The following is a 26,247-nucleotide window of genomic DNA, read 5'->3' on the forward strand; positions in this document are numbered from 1 at the left end:
TCATTATTAATATCAGTGTACTTGCTTTGTTTTCTGATGAAGATGCTGTGGTCTTGAAGTAGGCCAAGTACAAAATAAGGCTGTTCAAGTATAAGGATTAAAGGTAGTTTAATTCAGTCCCTCTTGGGGAACTAATGTTTTTCATAGTAAGAAAACGCAAGTCAATAGGCAAGAATTTATGCTCTTGCTGTACGTATGAGGTGAAGGAACTTGAGCTACTAAAACTGAAGTAAAACAGCTTCTCTTTTTTTTGTCAGTAATAATGTAAGGTTTGTTCTGTGAGAAGGAAATGTGTGTGGGAAATCAGTGAAACATGCATGTTTACAAAGCACCTGTGTCTAATAAATATTTACCAGAGCTGTAGGATAATGATTAACAGAAATTTCTGTTGCATGTTCATGCTCTCAGCCTTCCTCTGAAGGAGAATTATTTCCTTTGAGGTGTCCTGTCTTGAAAAGAAATTTAGAATATTGAAAAAAAAATGGCATGTCTTGGACTAGAACAGAAAACATGAGGTTTGGTGCAGTTAATGCTTAAACCCTTGTCTGGCTTGGTTTTCCATAGCATCTATACTTCACTGCAGAAGGACCTTGTGCTGGTAGTTGTGAAATGCTTTCTTTGAGGGCTTTATTTGTCTTTAAGTGATTGGGATGTGGGCTACAGAATGTCCTAGAAATAAAGACAAAACCTTACTGGGGATGCTGATGCGGGAAGAGAAACTCTGAGGTGGTCCTAATAAGTTTCTGTTACTGAGGAAAGTAACAAACATCTACTAGCTTTAACTTTCAAGAATTGCTGTCATGGGTAGGTTGTGGAACAAGTCCCATCAGAAGGTAACAGTTTTGGTATTATGTGGCAGGATAGTATGAAATTCTGAAGCTATCCAGAAGCAATAAGAAAAATATTCATTGACAGTCTCATTGGTGAATGAGAGCCTATCAAAAAACCAAACCTGTAAAACCAAGTCATTGATCTGTTCATAATTCATTCATTTCATCAGGTAAAAAAAGTCACTGTTCATGATTTAGTAACCTGATTATTTTTAAATGTTGTATCCAGAAGTTGGCTTAACTCAGGAATTTTTAAAAGTAAAGTAGGGGAGGTATCTGACATTTTATTTTGGCTTGTATTAAACTGTGATTTCACTGGTGTAATTTTCTGGAAAGTAATAGTTTGAATGTTTTCCAGTGTTAATTTTCTCAGGAAAATCATTGTTCTGTCTCTCAGCAAAATAACTATGACTTCTTACTTGACCTGTGCTCAAGAAGAACACTGTATAAGAAGCGCTTGTTTTAGTTAGTAGAGGGAAGGGGAAGATTCAGCAATAATTTTGCTGGAGTGAGTGTCTTACCTGCAGTTGTTTTGCACTGTGGTCAGGTGTGTCTGTAGAGTTCACATCTGTGCTTATACTGGATGGATGTTTATTTTGTTTCTGTGGTTTATTCCTACCATTTCCAGGAAGAGCGAGTTTCCATGATTTAGTCTCTGGTGTAATTTCTCTTCAGAAGTTCATAGGGTTAAATACTGGCTGATAAGTTAACTCTGAATTGTTTCAACACTTCACTCTTGCACGTTTGTTAAATATCAATTACACATTTGCATTACCTAAGAATGTTAGATGGGATTTATTGATGAGAGTTTGAAGGAGGAAGTAAACCCACCACTTCAGCAGATGGCATCGTCTGCACAGGTGGAATTGGATCTTGAGGTCCTGACTCAGCTTTTGGCAACAGTATCATTTCCAGGGATTGAGGGAACCTCACCTTCCTTTGGCTTGCAGTTACTGTAAGCCAAATCAAGCCATTTAATGAGATAAGCAGTGTAAAACTGAAGCTGCAGTTGGTAATTTTAAAAAGCATAACATGTTAGGCAGCTCTGAATTTTATTGTCTGGGAATGTGTTCAGTGTAAAGTTGATATTTTTCGAAACACAGTGTGCTAAATAATCCTTTATAAATATAATGGTAGTGTAGGCAAAATAGTCCTTTTGCAGAAGGGATGTAATGAATTAATGACAAGTACAAATATCTCACAGGTTCTGGTAATTTGCACGTCACCAAGTGGTGAGAAGGACAGGTCTGGCATAAGGGTATTTCCTGAAGTCCTGTAACTGTGTTTCTCTGCTGTTACGTGGGCTGTATTCTCAGACTCAGTGCTTGAGAAGGGCACAAAGCAGTCTCTAAACTATCTGTTGTGCTTAATATGTTTATATATTTTGTAGATACATCAAATCGTATATATTCATGCCACTGTAACTTGATTCCCCTGCAGCTGGGAATGGCCCATTGAGCATCAGTAACAGTGAGCAGCTGCAGGTGTAGTGGAAAAGCAGGCCACCTTTGTGTTGAGACTGGAATGATGGGATTCAGCTGACTCTACTTGTGCATGACATTGGGCAGTCCTGTTTCGTCCCAGTCAGACATTTAACTCTAACTATGTGCACTGAGAGAATAACAATGTCACTTAAAATACGCTGAGCTTACAAGTGTTAAGGAAATGCTTGTTCTTAGAGGAAGCCTTTCCCATTCACTTCTGTTCTTTCTTTCCTGCCCTCCTCCGTTGTTGCAGATAGGTATTTCATATCATAACACTCTGTATGACTTTACTTTGTTTCTGAGTGTTTATACCTTAGAAACAGGTTTGAACGTAATTGCAGGTAGAAGGTCAGGATTTTGATATGCTAGTCTGTCCTGCATTTTTAAGGGCACTATAAATAAACTTGGAGATTACAAAGCACGATGAATAGCTGGTGTCTAACTCATGGGAGTTTATAATTCAAAATGCACTTTACTGATTGGGAAACTTTTAAGTTGGTATTTTGTCTAAGCTTTTCAGCCTAATACAGGCCTCTACTCTAGGTAGCATCTTTGCATTGAGATGTAGCAATGTTTATTCTAAGTCAAGCAAAGTGTCTAAATGTGCAGATTTACAAACTGAAGACTGACATCTATAGCAGGAAATACATAGATAAGCTGATTGGAAAGTCTGTTTTAAGTTATTCAGTATTGCACCTGTCACTGTTGGAGAAGCACCTTCCCACCTTTGTGGCATCGGACCTGAAACTCTGATCTGTTGATGTTGCAAATACAGAAGCTCAGAGTGTTTAGTTGAGAAGTATGGGTGGATTTTACTTGAATTTTCATTAATGTACTTTGACAAAATTTTGTTGGCTAGAGCAATTCCAGTAACTGTTAAGCACGTTTCTTCTTTACTAGATGCCTTATGTAGTATAACTCCTGGTTATGTCTTTGCTGGCATTTGTACTTGGTGGGGTGTTACTTCAGTTTTCTCAAATGTCTTCTTCAGCTCTCGTGATATCTTTTGGTCTTGGTATATTAAAAAGCTCCTTTTACTAAGTGAAAAACTGCAGTGCCTTTTTTTTTTTTTTTTTCTTATAACAAGAATTGTGTTTTGGTGAAGTACAAGATAGGAACTTTGATACCATTGGCACTGACAGTTATTCAAAGACAAGGTTACGTATACTCTGCCATCCTGTGTGTGCTTATGCAGCTCACGTTTCTGCTCAGCGCTATATAGCAATTTATTGCCATTTTGTGCTATGCAGAGGAGTAAAGTACTTAAATGAAGATACTGTGAAGCCTGCAAAAGGGCTTGTTTAATGGATGAGCTTTTAGTCATGCTGCACTGTATGCTTTTTCTGCGGACTTTTTCTTCCCCATAGCACTGAAGTGGTTAATGTTAAAAAGGTTTGTTTGTTTATTTTTGGAATCATAAATAAGCTTGATAATTTTAAGACAATGCTCTAGAAGCTTCTTCGAATTTTTTTAACTGAACTGTCATAGGAGCTTTTTATGTGGAATACACATATGACTTCTTGAAAGGTGCTTAGATTGTTTAGGTTGTAAGGCAAATGTCTTTTTTGGTTATCTGACATGAGATGCTGAGCCTCAACTTGTGAATGAATGAACTTAGACAAATATTGATACTTGGTTTTCTTGTTAATGGTTTTAATATTTTTCTGTCCCCATATTATCGTATAATGTTCAGTAGAAACATCAATTAAATTCTATTACTTTTTAATGTGAATGACTGCTTGAGATAATGAAACTGTACTTTACAGAAGAGGTAGTTAAACCTGACATGAATGTTGTAAATGAAGCAGTCTTAGGGGAGGTACAGGTGATTTAATTTTTTGTGTTAGAGATCCTGTATAAACCCCATTCACTCACTGATTTATCTTTTTTTTTATTACTATTTTTGGTTGAGGTGGAAGGTAAATGGAGAAAATATAAAGTTGCAAATGTACTGAGTTTCTTTCAAGCCTCTTTAACATTAGAGTTGAATAGAGCATACTGGCCTAAAAAGTTTATAGAGGAAAGAAACTAATGGACTGCTAAACATAAAGACTAAAATGAGACTCCCAGTTTCTGATACTTTGTGGCTCAGAGAGAACAGCTGTGGAAGTATGGCTGCAGGTTTTGTGCATTTTTACTCTCCTTGGTGATGATGCCCATGGGCTCCTTTTTGAGATGGTGCTAGGCAAAGTGGTACTCTGATAAAATGCACACTTGTATTTCAGTTAGTGTCCAAAAATGTTTCTGCATTCTCTGAAGAGTTTGGTTACTAGTGATGCCTGGCATATAGACTGCCTCAGTCAACCAGATTGGATATTTGTTTATGTAAAATCCTTGGGTAGTTGTGCAGTTTGGTATTCAGAGATATGAGAGTCAAGCCGTAGGTAATGTTGAGTTTTGGAATCTTACTGCAAATTCTGAGTAGCTCTAGGTAGGTAAAGTTTTCTAGATCTCTTTTTAATACTTCTAAGAAAAAACCCAAACCAACTAGATCCTGTTCTTAGACTTGTTTTTTTCTTCAGACTCTTTGATCGTATATAGATCTGGGAAACTGTTGATTTTTGCAGTTTGTGAAGTGTGGCCTGTGAAAGGGAATGTTTCTGAGTCCTTGGTAGACAATGCTGGGAAGCTGGAGGTGCTGCTCACTCTTCAGGCTTTGTTTGTCTTACCTGTCTTGATTGTACTGTGTACTGCTGCCAGGTTGATTGGTGGATCCAGACTGAGAGGTGTCTAAACTACAAAGGGAGAAGAGGGTTGGTTTATTGAGGATCATTTGATAACCTGAAGAACAAAGGCTATGAAACGAGTGATAGGCATACTGTTTTTTCATAGTTCATGTAAAAAACTTGGAGAGAATGTAAAAAATTTCACTCAGCTGACTTGACTTCTTTCTAATTCTGCTGTCTGTTGAAATGTAAATTCTTAGCTTAGCCTTTAACTTCACCCAGTGCTATGTATAGTACTCGGTGATGATTTAAAACTGGAATAATTGAGGCTCATGTCTGTGTTGGAACAGACGACCCTGAGTGTATCTGCATGTGGAAGAATAGTGAAACAGAATAGAAACTTGTTTGCTGCAAAGTTGGGCTACCACGTTGCTTGTTATTCAGATGACACTGCTCTTTTATCAGTGCTGAACACTGTTAATAGTAGTATCAAGTCCCTGTAACTAATAAAAATGCTGGAATCCAGGCTTTTGCCATCCAAATTATTTGAGTTACAAAGTATTGCTAATGCACAGTAATGTTTTAAGCAAGTAGCAAGATAGATGCAATGATATCTTTTAACTTGGGAACTTCATGCAATTAGTCAACTGATTAAATTATCTTGAAGTTCCACTTCCATATTCCACATATGAGGGGAGAATAGTTTTGCTATAAAGCTTTATTCAAGCTGTTCTAAATGGCATTATAGCTGAAAACTCTGCAAAGGAAAGTTTACATTACAAGAGCTGTTTTCAGTCGGTTGTAGACTATCCTGAAAGCTGTATTCTTGTGAACTGTGTAAAATCTCAGTTTGTGTTACAGCCTGATTTCAGTGTGGAGGTCATGCCCTGGACTATTTACATAATACATTAAAAGCATCTTAGTATGTTCTTTAGAATCCTTTATTTAAGGGGAAATTACTTTGTTTATTATAGAAATAGTTTCCATGCATTGCAGTCTCAAATGAGCTAGAACAGCAGCCTAAGGTAAGGAAAGGGCTCTCGGACAAGTTTGCAGTTAAGTCTGGTGTGGCAAAGTTGTGTGAGATGAGCTGAGCTGGTTTAAATGTTTGTAATGAGAGGAGGCAGCTCCAGTGTTTTCCTAGGGTTTGTCCTGGTCTTTGCATTACCTGTGAATTAGCTCACAAGAAGACTTGCTTAAGAGTAACATCCCTTCTCCCTGTGGTCTGTGGGTTACAAGGCTGCCTAGGCTGAGGAGTTAATGAGAGCCAAAGTGATTACAGAGGAAAAGATGGGCATGGCCATCACCAACACTGATGAGATAGTTTAGTGCCAGTTTTTATTAATTTTCTCTGTTTCTGAATTTTGAGTTCTTTTACTCAGAGTTTGGATTACAGTGCAGGCAATGCCAGGCTTTTCTTTACTGATGTTTATTATTTCTTATCTTTAGCACAGCTGCACAGGGTGTGCTTTCTAGTTGGCATGGTGGAAAATGGCCGTGAGTTTTAATTTTGCAATCTTTTTAAAGTCTAAACTAACCAATTAGGAGATACGTTTTTACTTACAATCCAATTACTAACTTTTTGTGTTCCGCAGTGTGGAGCTTTTGACCCAATGACAGAACATTCAGATTTGTGAAGAAGAAGGAGAAAAAAGAAGTTATAAATTCACACCCCAAATCCTCCATATTGTAACCTATTATTACCTATATGTTCTAAACCTAATTTTCTACATTTCTACATATTTCACCCAGTGACATAACTTTTAATTACATAGCAACAACCTCAGTGTTATCACACAATTTAGGAAACTTTTCCCAGGGTTTTGGATCGAAGATAGTGTGATTCTGAGGATCACTGCCTCTCAGCACTGAAAGGCTGAAATTCTCAGAACCCAGGGTTCCAACAAGTTTTGATCTTCTACAATTCCTAAACAAAATATTTCAAATTGATACTGAGTCCTGTGCTTCTAAATGCATGTTGGTCAGTGGCAATTTGGCAGGCAGACAAGTCTTTTTAGGTGGTCTGAATGGGACCCGTACATGAAAAGATACAGGTGCTAAATTATGTTTGTGAACTATACTGCGTAATTGATATGTGTTAAGTACTAGAATTTTCCTGATTCCTGGGATTTCTGGGTTGTATATGTTATCCCCTGGAATACTTTGAGCCAGTCTCATTCATTTCTTCATCTCTGCCTGTCTGTTTTGCGCAGTAATTTAGAACATGAAACTGATTTCAGTCTTCTGGCAACAGGTTAACAAATCACTCTCCATTTCTTCTAGTGTTGTCATGAACTCTAGTACTAATGTTAGATTTCTGGGTCAAATGTCCTGTGTGCCCTCCACCTGTCTACCACCATTCACTGAACAAGCATAGCAGGTGAAGATTTCTTAGAAGTTGTAAATAATTTACTGCTGGGAGTCCACAAATACAGAAACAAGATTTCTTCGAGTAAAGGGACAGACTCCTTCCATGCTCTTAGAAATGTCTGATTTGAGCATGGGGAAAGTAGTTTATGACAATGCTTAAGATGGTTTGGCTGACCTCATTTCTGAGATGTTCTAGTGTTCTAGATAAAAGTCTAATAATTACCAAGGGTTTTTTGATGCTTTGTTAATTACAAACCCGTGCATTTTTAGAGGTAAATTAGATCTCATTTTCACTGAGTAATTGCTATTTAAACCTGTGCAACTATTTGAAGTTGGCATTTTTAGTAGAGATGTAATTATTACAGTGATTACAGTAGAATCCTTAACTAACTACTCAAGAGACTGACATCAGTTGATAAACAGAAGCGATCTCCATCGTTTTCCTCCATGAAGGGACAGTTTTAGACTGCTGTAATAACAAGAAAACATTTTCTCTACTGCATAAAATGATTCAGGCAGTTGAGAGATCTTGGCAGAAGAGCTTTAGAAGGGAAGATCTAAAGCCGTGTGGTTTGGATGAATCTGCAGGCAGCTTCGGTTGATAAAAGAAGGTGGTCACCATGTGTCCATATATACTGAGAGTCGTAATAGAAGAAGGGCTGCAGTTGCTTGTGGGCCAGGTGGGGGACCGGGAAGTGATCTATTGTCTTCCTTAGGACCCATCATAGGTTGAGCAAGGAAGGCTGCTTTGCTCACCCACCATTTCTGTCCTGTTTTGATCATGTGTGCTTCTTGTGACCAGATTTAAACAGTTGCTAGCACTTACATGATGTCCATGTACTTGAGTTCAGGAGGGTCAGAGCTGCATTTATGCTTACCATGAAACTATTGCCTTGCCATTACCAAAGGCCAGATCTATCAGCTGGTATTTACTGGGTCTCAGTCAGGGATCAGTGTAACTTAGGGACTGATCTTGTGCCAGAATACCCATTGGAGATGTCTGTGCATTGCACAGCAGACTCAGATTGCGCTCATCAGTATGACTTCAGTCAGGTTTGGAACTTTTCAGCAGCAGTTGTTTGGAAACAAGTTCTGTAGTAAACTTGTCAGAATGTTTTTGTTGTTTTGCAAGTAGTTAGGTGTGACTGCATATGCGTGTGAGGAACTAAGAGCAGAAGTGTGTGGTATGTTATTGTGATAAGTGCTTCTGTAATAACCTGTGAAGCTGCTGTTCAGGAACAACGGAGCATTTTTGCTTTCAGTCATACTAGAAGCCACTTTCTGCCCTAAAGGTAAGAATAATGCAAAGGAAGTATCTCTGAACAGTTTGCATTGATCTGAGATGGCTTCTGTGTTCTGGCTGCATTCTGTACATGCTCTTGCAGCACTGCTGGTGCTTGCTTGCCCCTGGGTGAGCTTGCTCTGTTATGGTGGCATGGAACTGCCCCTGTGTCCCACAGAAACAAATTTCCAATGCCTGAACTGGTTCTAGGACGGGAGAAGGAATTATGTGAGTATGTAATAAGGCATGGCATTAAAAAAAACAGACCTCTTTGTTTTGCACATAAATCTCTGATATTACTCTTCATATTCCTCCTAATCTTGGATATAAATTGTCTGATTAGGAAGTTATGGGACAGCTGAGATCTAGTAACAGGAGGAGAAGGTGAAGAGAATGAGCCAGTTCAGGTGTTTTATTCCTTTCTGTCTTTGTGCACAGATTTATTGGATGGAATCTGTAGACAAATTTTCTCTAGTGTAACTTGACCATCATGCTCCCAAGAGGCTTTTAAATGGCTAAGAGACAGGATATGTGTCCTGCAGGTCATTGAACAAGCAAAGGAGGTTGGAGACAGACTTGTGTGCAGTAGGTCATAGGAGTGCTTCAGTAGTCCCTCCTGTATGTTATGGAGTGAGTTAGCCTCAAAGGTCTTGGTCTGCAGCAGGGTCTCCTCGCAACTTTGCTGTGTTTTCTGCCACTGACCTTCTACCAGTAAATACTGATGATGTGAGAACCTTCATCCATCCCTGTGAATTCAGCAGCCAAAAATCTTTGCCTTATAAGCCTGGAATAAGGTTGCTCATGCACCAGTTCACCACCTCTTGATGACATGATGAACAACTTCTGATTTTTCCAGTTTCTGATGTTTTCTTATTTGATCTGTAATATGTTTGTGTTTCAAATGAGCTGCAATTTTGTTGGATTTTTTTGTGTGTGTTCGGAGTATTTTTTTGGACCACAAGCTGCTAGGAAGTAAAATGCGTATTCAAAAAGACAGGTGTCTGAGTTTGTGTGGCCTTGATTGTGTGTCGCCAGTAATCTGTTTCGGAGTAACTGTTGTGAACCTAATGCATCTTGACAACTGTGTATGGAAACCGCTGTCCCTTTCAGTTCTTACACCTTAAACGTTGCAAGTGCTGTAAAATGGTAGCCTTGAGAAAGCACTGCTGTCAGGGATGGATGGTGAGAGGATTTTGCCCAGTCATGCTGGTGTAAATCAGCAGTTTTGCAGAGACCAGGAGATGGGCAGTGGTTTGCCTTAGTTCCCAGTAATGACACAGTCAGTTGTAATGTGGTTTTGTTTCAGAGGCAAAGATGCGATTCTGATCTGCACAGGCTTGAATTCAGTCCTGTGTGCTTTTGTAAGTACCAATACTTTAAAAACTTTTCACTTGTCCACCCCACCTTTTGCTTCCGCCCACTCCCTTGCTTAGGGTGGGCTTGGTGTATTGGGAGACTTTCTGTTCTGCACACTGGACTTGAGAACTGCTTCTTTTGTGAATTTCCATAAGCAAATGTGCCTTAAATTATTATTTCTAAGAGCGCTGAAATAATTGGAGAAATTATTTGAGGAAACAGTCAAAGCATTGGATTGGTCCTTTATTTCTTGAGAAGATGCACTCATTGCTACTGCAGTAACATTTTACCAACTGTCTTTTTAAAAGGATGATACGGATTCTGTCCCTTTGGTTTGTTAACTGTAATGACAGGGTTATGTCACTTAAGTCTTTTAATGCCTTGTGCTGTGGTTATCTTACTTGGAATATGGTCTCCAGAGTGTACTGCAGAGTAGATACTTTGTCAAAGAAACCTCTGTGGTCTCTGTAAGAGCCAGTTTTCTTTTAGAAACTGTAACTAACAAAATCCCACAGTCCTGTTACCAAAAGTTTAAGAAGTATTACCAAAATGTGAAAGAAGTCAAATACTGCTCGCTTTCAGTTGCTGTACTTCTGCTTGTTTCTGCTTGCAGACAGGAGTGCCTGCTGGTAGTCAGGTTCAGCCACAATCACAATATCCTTTCTTTTGTGTTTTAATTATTGTAATTCAGATGTTTTGAATGTAGTGTGCTAGAGGTGCATCAAGCATGCAAATACTGAACTTAAGACAAAGAGTTAAACCTATATCCTTGCATTATTGTTTGAGAGGGGTCCTACTGCCCCACCACAAAACAGCACTGACTGCAAGTTCTGTTTCCTTCAGTCTGTAGTGAGAGCTGCTCTGGTGTGTTTTGATTTTCCTAGTGTCTTTGTTGCTGCCAACTTGCTTTAGATTGTCCTTTCACTGTTTGATATTTTGGAACATGTATGGTGATACTAGTGTGCAATAAGAGTGAATACAAGGGACAAACTTGCCATGCTAAAATTATTAGGAAGGAAGGCCACAGAATGATTAATTGTGCCAGTGCATAATTTTGCTTCGGGAATGTCTCAAGTATCGTTACATTTTACATAGTCAGAAAAAGAGTTGCTGTTTTGGTGGGCTTTTCCTGTAAACTCTCTTAGTTGGAGGAAAACTGAGGGAGGAAAGTGGTTATCAAGCTTTTTGTTATTTAAACAACTATCAGTGTAATCTGATAAACATAGGTGTTTGAACTGTCCAAATAATTTCCTGGACAGAAATACAGAAATACAGGGTGGTGAATAAGGTGCAGTTCACAGAATTATGGAACATCCAGAGTTGGACGGGACCCACAAGGATCATCGAGTCCAGCTCCTGACCCTGCACAGCACAACCCCGGTGGTCACACCATGTGCCCAAAAGTGTTGTCCAAACACTTCTTGAACTCTGTCAGGCTGGTGCTATGACCACTTCCCTGGGAAGCCTACTCTGGGTGAAGAACGTTTTTCTAATATCCAAGCTAAACCTCTCTTGAAACAGCTTCTAGCTGTTCTCTCAGGTCCTGTCACTTGTCACCAGAGGAGAGAGATCAGTGCCTGCCCCTCACTTCATGTTTCTGCCTGAGTGTTACAAAAAGTGATGAAGCTACTCCTTTCCTGAGACATCCTCTGTCTCCAAGCTGAGTGCTCCCACTGCATCCCTTTTTTGTTGGGATTGTCAGACCACAGGATGAGCCAGTATAGGATGCTAACCTGGTGGAAAACTAACTTGGGGGCTGGGAAGAGTGAGAGTTTTTGGGTTTTCTTATATGAACTCTTCAAATAGCTTTTAACACAAGTTTGGCTGAGCATTAGTAAAATGTAAAAGGAGTGAAGTTTGAGGAACAGTATCATTGTTCTGAAATGACTGGATCAAATTAGCATCACAGCACTCCCAAAGTTGTAATTCCAATAGCATTTTATGTCAGGCAGAGAAAGCAACTGAACATGAAAGGATTTCTGGATATAATCATAACTAATAGATTGAAAATAGTTAAATGTAAAAGTGCAAAGCAGTTTCAGTGAGAATAACCTGTATGGTTATTCAGTATGTATGTATGAAACAGTATGTATGAAAGATCCAAGGGAAGCAAGCTGGGATAGAAAAGGCAGAAACTTCGAAGCACTCTGCTGTGGTGTTAGGCAGTTCAGGCTGAGGTTTTTTGTAAAACAAATGCAGGTATTTCAATGTTGTTTCAATCAGAAGGGCACATTAAGAAAGAAATGTGAGTACACTGAAAGTGGAAACTGATAAATATGAACAAATAACGTGAACAATTAATATTTGAATGAAAGGTGTATCTTGAAAGAAGGAACAAGGTGAGATACATCTAGCAACAAAGAAACAAAGGTGCAGAATATTATGAGAATATTCTGTGAATATTTGTAGTGAGAGGAAGCTTTTCTTGATTGTACTTGAGATGGTTGAAATGTTTAATGAGTCTTAGTGGGGGGGGGGATGTCTTTGGTATTCATTTTAAAAAGACTTTATAAATTTAGTGAAGCAGTTAAGCCGGTGTAATGGCTAACTGCTGTCAAAGCGAATCATCTTCCTCTCTTCTGCATATCCCCACTGCTTTGCATACACACACCCTGGCAGTTCAGAGAGACAATTTTTCAGTAGACTAATTATTTCTAATTGTTTTCAGGGGAAATAACAGAAGAGTGATGGCTTTTTGTGGATTTGGTTCCCTAAGCTGTCATCATAGATTCAGCCTGACATAAGGCTGTGGTAGTGTGGATAATGACAGCAAGGGGCACAAGACTGAACCTCGGGGTGGTGGCTGTTAGTTAAGTTCTACATATTATAGCCCTTGAGCTTGACTAACCTATCTAAAATTCATGCCAGGAATTTAGAGAAACAGTCTGGAATGATTTTACAACTGTTTGAGAACTTCAGAGGGGTAGATGATGTTTGAGGAGAAAGAGAAAAGCCACTAAACTATGTTTGGTTTGTTTTTTGGTTTTTTTTTAAAAAAAAGCACCCCAAAACATAAAATCCCAACCCAAAACCTCATAACAGTCAACAGACTGTTGAAAAGGTGGAAGCTAGAGGGTTACAAACAAGTCATCTTACACGCAGTTCCCTGGGGAATATGGATAATGTAAATTATTTGGCCCCATTGATCATCTGGAAGATACTAATCTCTATGAACAATTAATAAGAGGTTTTCAAGAACAAATCCCAGTTAACCCAGTCGAACTTCTTTTTGTGGCAGGTCATGGGACCTAATGGACAGTGGCATAAAAAAGGCTTTTTGATACTGTTCTTTTATACAGTGAATGGGAGCAGTTGTGTAGTGGAAATAAATCTGCTTGGAAAACTCCACCTCGAAATAGATGGACAGACAAAATGAGCACACTTGCTGAATTTCCTAGGTGGTCTGTCTTTAAAAATGCGTGGTGGTGTTTTCAGGAGTGACTGGGACTACAGTATATACATATAAATCTTCTTGTAACATGAAGACCAGCCAGAAAATTTGATTAGGATTTGAATTTAAAATCATTCTGACAAATTGAGGAAACCCACTGCATTTTTGAAAGGAAAGCTGTGGATCCAGATGAATGAGGTGTTGCATCTTGGTGGGAGTAATCAGCTGTGCAATCACAGTGGAGAATGACTGCAGAATAGAAGTTGTAAGCTGTAGTGGGTTAATTAATAGTAGATATTTAACATGCTTTCTTGTTAAAAATTACTGCTTTCAGAGATAACAATTGCACCTGATTTGTATGTATTACAAGGATAGAGAGATGTGCTGAGCCACCAGCTGAGATACGGAGTTGGGGGCAAATTTTCTCTTGTGGGTTTGTCCAAGTAAGTGAAAATTTTGATGCATGGAGGTGTAAGGAGAAGTTGCCTTGTCTGCTTAGTTTCTTCTGTTTAGTGGAGTGTCTCTGAAGGTGAATTGAAATTGATACATACAGGAGATTAACTTTTTTCAGTGGGGGAAATTTTATCCAGTTGCTTTTCATAATACATGGCTCTGCTAAGACTGTCCACTCACATTCTGAGTATTTTTGTAATTGGGATGAAAGAAAGGTAAAACCATTATTTGTGCTTCTGTTTCAAGAATATTGTTAAGATGTCTTTAAATACACATTACTAAGACCTGTTAGTAAAGAAGTACAGGCTACTGGTACTTACTAGCTGTGTCCATATCAAAGGTGAACCAGAGAAATTGAAATCATAATTTAGTGTATGATGTCAATTTCTTCTCTGAAATAAAGCATTTTTTGGTGTTTAGAAACACAAGTTGGGATAAATACACCAGGAACCCTTATATATTATAAAACCAGTAAGTTTTTGCTGTTACTAAAGAAACATTGGCTATTACTGTGTGTTTGACACGGAATCCTACTGTGCTACATGACGATAAAGCTTAGTTCCCTCTTAGGCAACAAGTTGTAGCTGTGTGATCCTGAAGAATTATTACAGGTTACAAAATATTGAGGTGTCTTACAGCAATACTTCAGTAAAAGGTCGAAAAGAAATTACTTTGTCCATACCCAAGACAGAATGCTGACACACTTCGAGGTGACGTGTGTGTCTGGACTTAACAAATATTGCAGGTCAAAACCAGTGCAGTGAGTTCTACTTGCAACTCTGCTGTGCCTTATTCTCATGATTGGTGTCTACCAGGGACAGATGTGAAATAATATCTGCCTTGTTTGAATATAGGCTTAAATCCTATGGATTCTTTTAGTAGAATTACATGTTAGAACACAATTGAATTCCAAACTGCATCAGCTTTGCAGTTTACAATAAAGCCTGTTTTATAATGTTCTTGATTATTTATCTCTTTTTAAAGTTTAGACAGAAGATATTAATTGCCCTTATTGTACCAAAGGAGTTAAATTTAAGTTAGACGGCCGAAGATGCAATAAGATCACAGGAATGAACATCATACATTCAGTGTTAAAACCGACTGCTACCCTTCTGCTGCAGTTCTTGCTTTCGAGTATTTCAGTAATCTGGTTTATAGCGTCTCACTGAGAGATGTATTGGCCTAACTGTTGTAGCATTGGGGTTTACTGAGCACCTAGGGAGGAACAGAATAGAAACTTAAGAAACCAGCATTGCTAGTAAGGAAAAAAATACCTTGTTGTATTGTCAGTAAACCACTTAAAGACGTGCTCACCTGTTGCTGTGTGGGTTTTTGTTAGTAACTGTATGAACCCTGCTGATGCTACTCACTGTCTTGACAGCGCTACGGAGAGAATGGATTGCATTTTTGCTGTTTTTTGATGAATTAGGAGGCGGAAAGGGAGGATAATGGGAAGCATTGCAATAAATGAGAATGTCTTCAGGAGTCATTGACTAGGTAAGAATAGTCGCTGTTCATTGGCAGTGATGGCAAGGCCTCCTTTCTGGTTTTCTGTCACTGGCAATAAATGGTCAAGGCAAGTACAGAATAGTACCAGAGTCAATATCTGTCTGCAGCTCCTTGTTGCAATCTGTAATCAATCTTAAGTGTCTCTCCAGAAACAGTGGCGTAGGGTTTGTGTGTCTCGGTGTGCCAGGAGCGCCGGCACGACTGGAGGAGCTGGGAAGCTGCGGGGTGTGAGGGGGTGTGCAAGGGGGACAGCGCCACCTGCCGGGGAACCGTCCGGCCTTGGCAGCGCACTTCGGACGCGACCATCGGCGCTCAGCTCAGGGGTTCACAGTGAGAGCATTTGCAGGGAAACACACCTGCTTCAACTTGGGCAAGTCTGAGTTCTGGAAGTATTTTCTCAGGTTTTCGCTTCACCTTTTTATTTATAGGAACATCATCTGCAGCGGGCTATCTCAGCACAACAAGTCTATGGAGAGAAGAGGGATAACATGGTTATACCGGTTCCAGAAGCAGAAAGTAATATTGCGTACTATGAATCTATATATCCTGGAGAATTTAAAATGCCAAAGCAGCTGATTCACATACAGCGTAAGTAAAGTAACTCATTCATTGAAGTCTACAGTGAGAACTTAATTTTGCTAGTAATTAAGACATTATTCATAAATGTTTGTTGAGCTCCCATCAGAACTGATTTCTAAGAATTAATTATTTTCAACATGTTGAAACATACATAGTGCTTGCTGAAGAAGTACCATAATAACAGTTTGCAAGGAAATTTAGATTTGTTAGCAAGGATAGACACAAATGTACGCATAGCTAAGAAACAGAATACCTGTCCCTGAAGTATAACCAATATAAAATGGCAGTAGAGTGGATTGGGAAGCCAACCAGAAATGACAGTAGCAGTAGCAGCATTTGCCTATGCCTGGTGGAAGTATTCTACATCTAAAAGCAGATGGGTTTTGATATCACTGATGACTTGCAAATTTGTTGTGGTTTTGTTTTTGTTGGAAGATAGCAGCTATTTGCTATGGATGTGACCCTTCACATGAGCACCACATTACTTCAGATAACTTTGGAAAAAATTTGTTGCAGAATTCTGTTGCATAGTGTAATGAGCAGAATTTAAGAAGTGGCATCTATGCTGTGTAAACATATCTCATGCCTAATTAACTTTGGTTAAATGGTAGACTTCTGTATCAGTCTGAGCCTCAGTAATGGCTTAAAATATGAATTGCAGACTAGCATGGGTTAGAAAGGACCTTTTAAAGATCATCCACATCCAAGCACCCTGCAGTGAGGGGGTTCAACTTTACCAAGATGCTCAGAGCCTGGTCCAACCTGACCTTGAATGTTTCCAGGGATGGGCATCCACCAGTTTTCTGGGCAACCTGTTCTAGTGTTTCACCACCCTCATTGTAAAACAGTTCTTCCTTCCTACTAGCAGTCTTCCATGCTGATATTAAGGTTGTACTTTTCATTCTTACTTTCCCTATCTAGCAGTTCTAACAGCTGGCACTGAATTTCAAGGTGCATTATATTCTACCTATTTGTTTATTAAAAACTAGGTATGTTTTCACATGTACACTTGGGAAGAAGTTTGTGTCTCTTACCACAGCAATTTGAATGAGGCATGAGAACTAGGGAGTTGTGTTTCAAATGCAGAGTGATGTGTTTTTGTAGGATACTGTGGAAAACAGTTGTTTGCATTCTGCAAAACATTACTTGTATTTGAAGATGCTTTGCTACACAGGTTAGATCACACTGGGCCAGTGTACTCTGACTCATTTACATCACAAAAATCATTGATGAGAATAAGTGTAAGATCATTGTAATACAGTCTGCACATACTTTGCTAGAGTACCTTTGATGTGTTTTTGGGCTGAAATCCTAGCTGCTGATCATACAATACAGAGAACTGCAGAATGCTTGGCACCCATGAAGATTCTAACGAATCTAAAAATTTCTTACTGGAGCAGTGAGGCAGAAAGCTGTTAGGTGGTTTGACCACTAATAAGTTTTCATTGGTTAACAAAACCATAACAAGTAGATGTCAGCTTTTATGCCTGATTTTAACACGGAGTTTTTTTCAAGAAAAAGACCTCAATATTTACATCAATGTGGAAGTAGCGTTACTACAACATTCAAACAAATAATTTGGGTTTTCTCTTGGGAAGTGTGGTGTGTGCTCTGGGCACTATTAGAACAAAACATTTTTGTAATAAAACTAACTTCAACTTTCACTGTATCATTTAGCTTTTAGTTTGGATGCTGAGCAGCCAGATTATGACTTGGATTCAGAAGATGAGATCTTTGTGAATAAGTTGAAGAAAAGAATGGACATCTCTCCTTTGCAATTTGAGGAGATGATAGACAGACTAGAAAAGGGCAGCGGTCAGCAGGTACAACGGTACTTTGAATAAAGAATTTGAAAGACATACTCTATGTATTACTGTATGAAAGTGACATGCTGGGTTTTACATTTAGCCAGTCAGCCTGCAAGAGGCCAAGCTGTTGCTGAAGGAAGATGATGAATTGATCAGAGAAGTGTATGAGTACTGGATTAAAAAGAGGAAAAATTGTCGAGGTCCCTCACTTATCCCAGCAGTGAAGCAGGAAAAACGAGATGGTTCCAGCACAAATGACCCTTATGTTGCTTTTAGAAGACGAACAGAAAAGATGCAGACACGAAAAGTAAGTATATCAGCGCCTCCCTCAGCTTTTCTTTCTTTTCATTCTCCCTCTTCCAGAAAGTTGCTTATATAAAGAAACAATTCTGCAATGTAGTATAACATAATGAAAAATGGGATGTTGTCTTTTTAATTTGCAAGGGCAAAAACCATAAAACGGCTTTAGTCCAACTATTAAACGAAAGTTTATATTCACTTTTTCACTAAATTCACTGTTAAACCTTCTTAGGGTGTTGACAGGCCGTGTATCATTGATAACGTGCACATGCTTCTCTTTGGTTTAGCATGTGACTTGTCTTTTTTTTTTAATATACCTAAATATTTAGAACTTACTTTAATAGAGATTATTTAACTTCAACGGTATGGGGAAACACACATAATTTATGTATCTACAGAATCGAAAAAATGATGAAGCTTCTTACGAGAAGATGCTGAAGCTGCGTCGAGATCTGAGTCGTGCAGTAACCATCCTGGAGATGATAAAAAGGAGGGAAAAAAGCAAGAGAGAGTTGCTGCATTTAACACTGGAAATTATGGAGAAGAGGTAATGGTTATTGAAAATTTGCTGCAGAAAGCTTTGGAAACTACTTTATATTCAGATTGCTGCAAATATTTGAACAGTGGGAGATCTTTAAAATAAGTTCAGACTCTGTTTCACATTTACAGGATAGCATAGACATATTTGCCTATGGAAAAAAAAACATTAGGAAGTTGCTTATTATGGGAGGGTTATTGTCATACTAAGCTACATCGTTTTATTATATGTGTAGATGCTTTCAAACGTATCTACTCTGTATGCTATACCAGAAGAGAGATCATAGTTTCAAGCGAAGTCATTTGAAACTGTGTGTTAAGTATGTAGATTTCGGAAATCCCAGCTATTTTTAAGGCCATTTTCAATCATTACCATTCTTCTCTGACTTCATGATCTTCATTCTTTGCTAAAAAAGTTTGATCTAATACCCTCTTGTTAGGAAAACAAATAGACATTCGTACAGTATTAAATGTGAGAGTCATCTCCAGCTAATGCTTCTTTTGCCATCCTGTTGGTCAGCTGTGCTGAGGGCCAAATGCTTTGCCAAGTGTCAGCTTTCCCAGTCGACTGATGATCACAATTGCAATATGGAGATATCCTTTAGGTTGATACTTAGAATCTGAATAGACTTTTCTAGCATAAATATCCATGTTTGAAAGCAAATGTTCCGACTCAGCACCTGGTCTGGATTTTTGGGGAGACAAGCTGAACTAGCTCTACCAGGGCATTTCTTTTAAGCCCTGAGCATTTTCAGCAGAAACGAAGAGGGGGAGAAATTGTGAAGTTTATTCCAGTTGCTTTTTAAAGAAAACAAGCCATTGAATAGGGGAAAGACTCTAATACCTCCCGCAGAGTAGAGAACTGCACTTCAACTCAGCATTTCTCACAGGACTTGAAATGTAATGTTTCATGGATCTCCTTATTGAAAATACTCCATAACACAAAAGGCGGCGGATTCATGAATAAGGCATTCTGCTTCACTATTTTAAAACTTTTGAGTGATAAATGTATGGTCTTTAAATGGCACCAGTCCCCAAAGAAGGGGGAGGGTAACCCTCTCCTCTTCTTTCCTTTACAGTATTACCTTTTGGAGATGCTTTACAGGGTAGTTGTCCTGTTTCATCTGTCAGCATTATTCATGGCAATGAATTTTATATGTTATTAGTCTCCTTCTCTTGAATAATACTTCTTGTGCTTCTTGCTGATGTCCTGGATGTCCCTTTACCCCAAGTTGCAAGCATTAATTTGTGTTTTTCAATTTTTTACCAGATGGACATAGTAAACATTCCAGGAAATAAAATTTATTCTCATTTCAGGTATAATTTGGGTGACTACAGTGGAGAGATCATGTCTGAAGTCATGGCACAGCGGCAGCCGCTTAAACCCACCTATGCTATTCCCATCATTCCGGTGACCAACAGCAGTTCTTTTAAACACCAAGAAGCTATGGAACTGAAAGAATACAAAGTTAAAGTAAGTAATGTCAGTAACCAAGTTACTGTTCATGCTGTGAAGTATACAAAGTACACCATTTTAGGATTGGAAGAGGGAGGAAGCTTTTTGGAACTGGCAGTAGGGTAGCAAAACTGCAAGTGAAATAAAATGGCTTTGTTCTGTTGGAGTTTCAAGGAAACAGACTACCAGCATTCCTCAAGACAGAAATAAAGGAAGTACAGACAAACTACAGATAAAAGGACACATGCAATTGTGTTCTTATTCAGCGGGACAGAAACATTTTTACTACTGTACGTAAAGATAGGATGTCCTGAACAAAACTGTATTTATTATCTAGATGTTGTACAAAGATAGAACTAATGATGTGAACGCCATGTATTGTTTTAAGTTATGTAGTTAATTTAATATGGAGGGTTGGGATTTGTTTTGTTTCTGAAATGTGACCCATGCTGTGTATATTTGGTTTCATATTTAAGTAAAGTGTCAAATAATCCTAGTTGATTTAGACAGCTGACAAGTACTTTTCTCCCTACAGGCTTTAATTTTGTGTCATACAAAGCATAGCTACAGTGCGAACAGCTGAGCATGTTAAGTAGGTCAGGTAACACAGGATAAATGCTGAGGTATCATTTGAATTTTAAACCAAGACAACTTGTAATTGAAGAATATCTAGAGGCTGTTCTGAATTTGATGAGGTAGTTTGAATCAGTGAATTCTTCCACTGATAGTAAAGCATTATCATTGTGATTGCTGGTGTGTAGTTACTTATCAGTGATGTTGGATCAGTGCAGTATCTCACAGCTTGGTAACTTGGGAAATGCACTTAAACTTGGCTTTGCATTGTATGGGGGAGTGTGCTTAATTTTTAGAGACCTTTGCAAGATTATAGGTATCTTTGAGAAGTCTATTTTTGCCTTCAGAGCACTGCTTGATGCTTAGTAATACCCTAACACTGCATAAATGGCTATCAATTGAAAATGCTAGGAAGTAAAAAAAGTGCCTCATGGGCATCATCATATATATTTTGGTCTACTTCTCCAAAGTAGTACTGTTACCTTAACTGCTAGTGAGTTACCTAGCACTGATTGAGCAAACAGTGCTTGATTTCTCCTTGTCTGTTCAATGTTTCAATTACTGGAAATGAAATACAGGCACTCTGAAATGACTGCATGTTTTACGGTGAAGATGGTAGAGAGATGAGTTCATGTCATTAGCTTGCTTACACAGGAGTTCATTTAAATCCCTGTTTTAATATAATTTTCTTCTGTGTGTAATTTTATACTGCTTTTTATTTTTCTTGCAGCAAGATAAACCTGATGTTATTAGACCCAAAAGAAAGTATGAGAAGAAGCCAAAAGTCTTACCTTCGTCCGCTGCTGCTACTCCTCAACAGACAAGTCCTGCTGCACTGCCAGTCTTTAATGCTAAAGATTTGAATCAGTATGATTTTCCTAGCTCAGATGATGAACCTCTCTCCCAGGTAGGACCTCTACAGTTTTGTGCTGCTCTTTGGGAAAGAGTAGAAGTAAAACTCAGGAATTTTCTAATATCTCTCCTTTTACACCACGCTTACCCCATCCCCTCTTTGAAGGTTTTGTCTGGTTCTTCGGAGGCAGAGGAAGAAAATGATCCCGATGGTCCTTTCGCCTTCCGTAGAAAAGCAGGCTGTCAGTACTATGCTGTAAGTAGAATTTCCTTATGCATCATGAGACAGTGTCATTGTGGGAAAACATCTTGTGTTTAATTGTTCAAAATTATTTTAAGCCTCATTTAGATCAACCTGGCAACTGGCCATGGAGTAGCCCTAAGGAGGGAAGATTAGGAGATGTGCGTTACAGATACTGCTTAACCACCCTCACTGTACCCCAGAGGTGTATTGGGTTTGCACGAAGGCGGGTTGGCCGTGGTGGAAGGTGAGTGCTGTGTAATTGGTGCTGTTTGTAAAAATAAAACTAAAAAAATCAGTACGATGCAAAGAAGAACAAAATCTAAAAAAAAACCCCAAAACCAAAAAATAAAAAAATGGAGACATCACAGGGAGATTAGCTGGCTAATGTTTCCATTTTTATTTTGCACTAGTGGAAGCTGTTTTAGTAATGTTTTCTTAAATAGTTCCATTTTTGGGCATGAAAATACATGTGTATCTTGTTGTGATTGGTTTGTTTTTATATTATTTGCATAGCTGTCCTCAAACAGCATTTCAAGATAGCAAAAATTGTATTTTGCAAAAAAAGCTTTTCAGAGTTTAGGCTGTATTTGGTTATTTTGGGAGAGATGCTTAGAAATTACAGTAACTGCTGTATTTCAAACTTGTGAAAAATATCAAATAATTTAATTACTTATTTCAGGCATTTTGCTTTTAAGAATCTTCACTGAAAACAATTTATAAATGGTTGAGTGTATATGATATTTTTAAGAAATCAGTATATTTGTGTTAAATTTTTATTAATAGTAAGAATGTGATTTGCATTTCAAATTTATGCTTAGCATCTCTTTGCATATTAGTAAGCCAGCTTGGCCAATCAGTAAGATCACTCTTTACTGGAATGTATGCAAGGGGATTTGGAAGTTAGTGTGTAACATCCCTACTGCATTGGGATGGTTGTAGGTATAGTCAGTATATATGGGAGTAAGGCTTTGGAAATGAAGTTACTTTGGGAGGACATATGAATCAGTTTTTACTTAATCAGTGTTATTCTTTTGTTTCAATTCTATGTTGTTGCAGTGTCTTCAATATATACATGATGTACCTCAGCTCTTCAGACAGTAGAAGCTAGAATATACCTAAATGTACTACTTACTGTGAAATAATAGATGGTCGTGCATTGTATCAGGGGAGTGTGTATATGTGTGTTTGCTTGTTCTAGAACACTTTTGTGTAGCTTTTTTATCCCTTTGTCATCCAGAGGCACACGTCAAACCAGTAACTTTCTTGGTATTTTCTTGCCACTGTATAATTGTGCATTGTTCTCCTGGTTTTAGGGTGCTTCTAGACAGAGCGCATTCGGACTACGATAATGCATTTCATCATCTGGATTTGGAAAGGTTTTCCTCATCACAACACTCTTCAATCAGTCAATTTGCCAATACCTCAGAAACAAATACCTCGGACAAATCTTTCTCAAAAGACCTCAGTCAGATACTAGTCAATATCAAATCATGTAGATGGCGGCATTTTAGGCCTCGGACACCATCCCTACATGACAGTGACAATGATGAACTCTCCTGTAGGAAATTATACAGGGGTTTAAATCGAACAGGCACAGCACAACCCGGGACCCAGACATGCAGTACCTCTATACAAAGTAAAAGTAGCAGTGGTTCAGCACATATTGGTATGTTTATTTTAACAACCTTGCTTCTAGAAGTTTTAAGCTTATGTCAGAAAATCCAGAATATCATTAGGTCATCCATACTTTACACTGTGGTCTATTTTGATAGTAACAGCCCATCTTCACATGTATCTCCTTTTTGCTACACTGAATTTATTTGTGTTTATTGCTAACAGTAGTGTACTGCATCTGAGATTTATACAAATGCTACAGTGGTATGTAATCACAATTTTAGAAATATAAAAGTTGAAAAAACAATATTGTGTAGGGTTTAAGTTGACTGAAGATTTGGATTTTTGAAATTAAAAATACATTAATTGAAATGTTGATATAAAATGTTGATTAAGGACCAAATTTTTTCTAGTACAAGGTGTGGCAGTGATGGGAAATGTTTAGGTAAAATGTTTGCATTTAAAATCCCAGCATGCTATGAATTCTTACTTGAACTTAAATGCCATTTCCCAGGTAAGAAGTACCCAGCCCACCCTCACTGATGCATCTGCTTATGCTTAGCAAAACTCTTGGACTAATCACCTCTACATCTTGTCAGCAAGTGGCAGATTACATCTTATAGAACTTAATTACAGATTTGAGGATCTGACTCTGAAAAAACATGATATGGTAGTGGTTTTTAATGGGAACACTATTGGATAGCATCACTCTTGCTATAGGATTCTTCTCACTAGAAGACTGGTATTTATATGGTTAAAATGGAACTTACTAAGTCTTCAAAATTAATGAGCTATTTACTGTAAATGTTACCTTTCAATAGAAGGTTAAAGTGGTGTAATTTTTTATTAAAAAAAACCATAAAAGTTCACCATGGTTTTGTAAGGAGCCCTCTAGAATCATATTTTCCTTGCCATTTTGAATTATGGCTTTGGAAATCAATCAGAAAACCTGGATAATGTAAGAGTGTGGTGAGCTGAGGTGCGCTGTACTAGTTTGAAAACAAACCAGTGGGAAATCACAAGTCAGAATTAGGATTTAATAGGAACATTAAAATAAATGCAGTTGTACAAGAACACTGACAGAGTCAGGATGCAGCCTGACACCCTGTAAGTCAGGGTGGTGGTAGCAGTCCAGATGAAGTGCTCCTGCTGAACCGGTAATCCTGTAGAAGGGTCTGGTCTTCACCTGAACGTCCAGTGGTAGCTCTTGTCCTCTGGGAATCCAGTAGGTAGGGCTGCTTGTGGTGTTCCAAACCCTGGGTTATATCCAGGTGGGAATGCTTGGCTCCTCCCCCTGGCCAGAGCATCTCCCAATGGCTGATGTAATTCTGTGAGTCATGTGGTGGGTCCTTGATTGCCCGTTAAACAAAGATAGCCTCCGGAGTTACCAAGGATGAATCATGGTAGGAGATAATGAACACTGCCCCACCTGTTTTAACAGCTTGTGAAGGTGATAATAGAATACGCACTATTGGTTACATCTTACATTGTAACCTGGAACATGCATATACCTAATAAACTAAGGGAATTGTGGGTTGTTTTGGTGATTTGCTTTAAGACTGTTATGCTGGTATCAGATAACTTTAATTTTCTGTTTGCCACTATATTATGTGCCTTCCCTCCTCTATCATGTTTTGAGGTTTTTTTCCTGAAAATTCTTTCTCCTTGCATTTGTAGAGTTAGTGAGCTGCTTTGTTCTGCTGCTTTATTTCATGCTTCTCCATGCTGTCTTAGAGTAGGTCCTTGCCCCCCATGCCCCTTTGTTCTTTCATGGTTCTTCTTGCTGGAAATGTACAAGGGCTAAAACTGATGATTCTTCTGGTTTGTGATCTTAGTCTGGCTTTTGGTGTTTAAATTCTGCCCTTTCACTGGTTTGAATCAGTAAACCAAATCCAACTGAACTGAGGGCATTCTCTGCCTGGTGGCCAGTCTGAATTGTGATAAATGGTAGCCAGATTACAAGTGTGAAAACAGAACTAATGTGTGTTGAATAGACTGTAAATACACTGAAAAGTATTAATGGGCAGTGCTTTACATACAAAAATCACATAGACTTGAAAAATTGGCTGATGGATTTTAAAGCCCATGTTTCTGTGTGTGTCTATAAATAAACACATGCACATCCTTTTATAGTGTTTTTTCCTGAAATAGATGGTAAGGATATTTATCTACATCATTTAGGAATTAAATTGAATTGTTATTTATGTTGATGAGTCCCATAGAAGGTTTTAATTGTGTAGTTGCATTTTGAAGCCTGTGGGAAACACATGCATGTAAGTACTGGGTATATTGCATTCATTTGTGCTTGGAATTCTGTGCGAATGATTTAGTATCTGTGAAAAATATTTAAGTTAGTATGCCAAGCTTTTCAACATATAAATGTGGAGTTTAGTTTCCTAAATATTTTTAGGATTTGATACGGCAATTAAATGTTCAATAAAAAAGTATAGCTGTCTGAATTCATAGATACACTTTAAATTGGTTACCAGAGTCCTTGGATAGTCACTTGCTATTAATATAACTAGGTAGATTGTGTCCATATAATTATAAATAATCTTAATTGTGATTCTTGTTGCATTGGAGGTATATATGAGTCTGTGTATATGTGGTGTACTGCTGATCACCTGTTCAAGTATAGGTGTTTGTAAGGAGCACAGTCTACTTCAACTTCATCTTGGTGCCAGTCTGGTCTTAGTGGTTTTTTTTTTTTCCATTTCTGGAAGGATTCTGTGAGATACGTTGTCTACACAGATCACAGGGGTGTTTGCGTGTCTCATGTATGAGTCTGACTTCCTCAAAGGTGCCTGTCAGTGGGGGCTACAGCTGCTGAGTTATGTCTTTATATTTTCTGTAGCAAATACTGTAGAGAACATCTGGTATCTAACAGAGATCCTGAAGTTTTTCTGGTAGTTACTGCTGCAGCTTAACAACCCTGTAGGGGTT

At 38.3% G+C, this 26,247-nt stretch overlaps 1 protein-coding gene across 9 annotated transcripts in view; it reads left to right on the forward strand.

Moving 5' to 3' along the window:
• Positions 1-26,247, forward strand: part of EPC1 (enhancer of polycomb homolog 1) — a 64,551-nt gene that overhangs the window by 25,395 nt on the left and 12,909 nt on the right. For all 9 annotated transcript variants that reach the window (XM_069006508.1, XM_069006512.1, XM_069006511.1 and 6 more), the window contains 9 exons: positions 15,770-15,929; positions 17,598-17,743; positions 17,829-18,035; positions 18,427-18,575; positions 19,883-20,039; positions 21,325-21,501; positions 21,613-21,702; positions 21,786-21,934; positions 23,004-23,356. In XM_069006508.1, coding sequence (XP_068862609.1) covers positions 15,830-15,929; positions 17,598-17,743; positions 17,829-18,035; positions 18,427-18,575; positions 19,883-20,039; positions 21,325-21,501; positions 21,613-21,702; positions 21,786-21,934; positions 23,004-23,356 — 1,528 coding nt within the window. In that variant the 5' untranslated portion in view covers positions 15,770-15,829. The remainder of the gene's footprint in view (positions 1-15,769; positions 15,930-17,597; positions 17,744-17,828; positions 18,036-18,426; positions 18,576-19,882; positions 20,040-21,324; positions 21,502-21,612; positions 21,703-21,785; positions 21,935-23,003; positions 23,357-26,247) is intronic.

This window comes from Aphelocoma coerulescens, chromosome 2 (assembly GCF_041296385.1).
Source record: "Aphelocoma coerulescens isolate FSJ_1873_10779 chromosome 2, UR_Acoe_1.0, whole genome shotgun sequence".
In the NCBI taxonomy this organism is placed as follows: domain Eukaryota; kingdom Metazoa; phylum Chordata; class Aves; order Passeriformes; family Corvidae; genus Aphelocoma; species Aphelocoma coerulescens.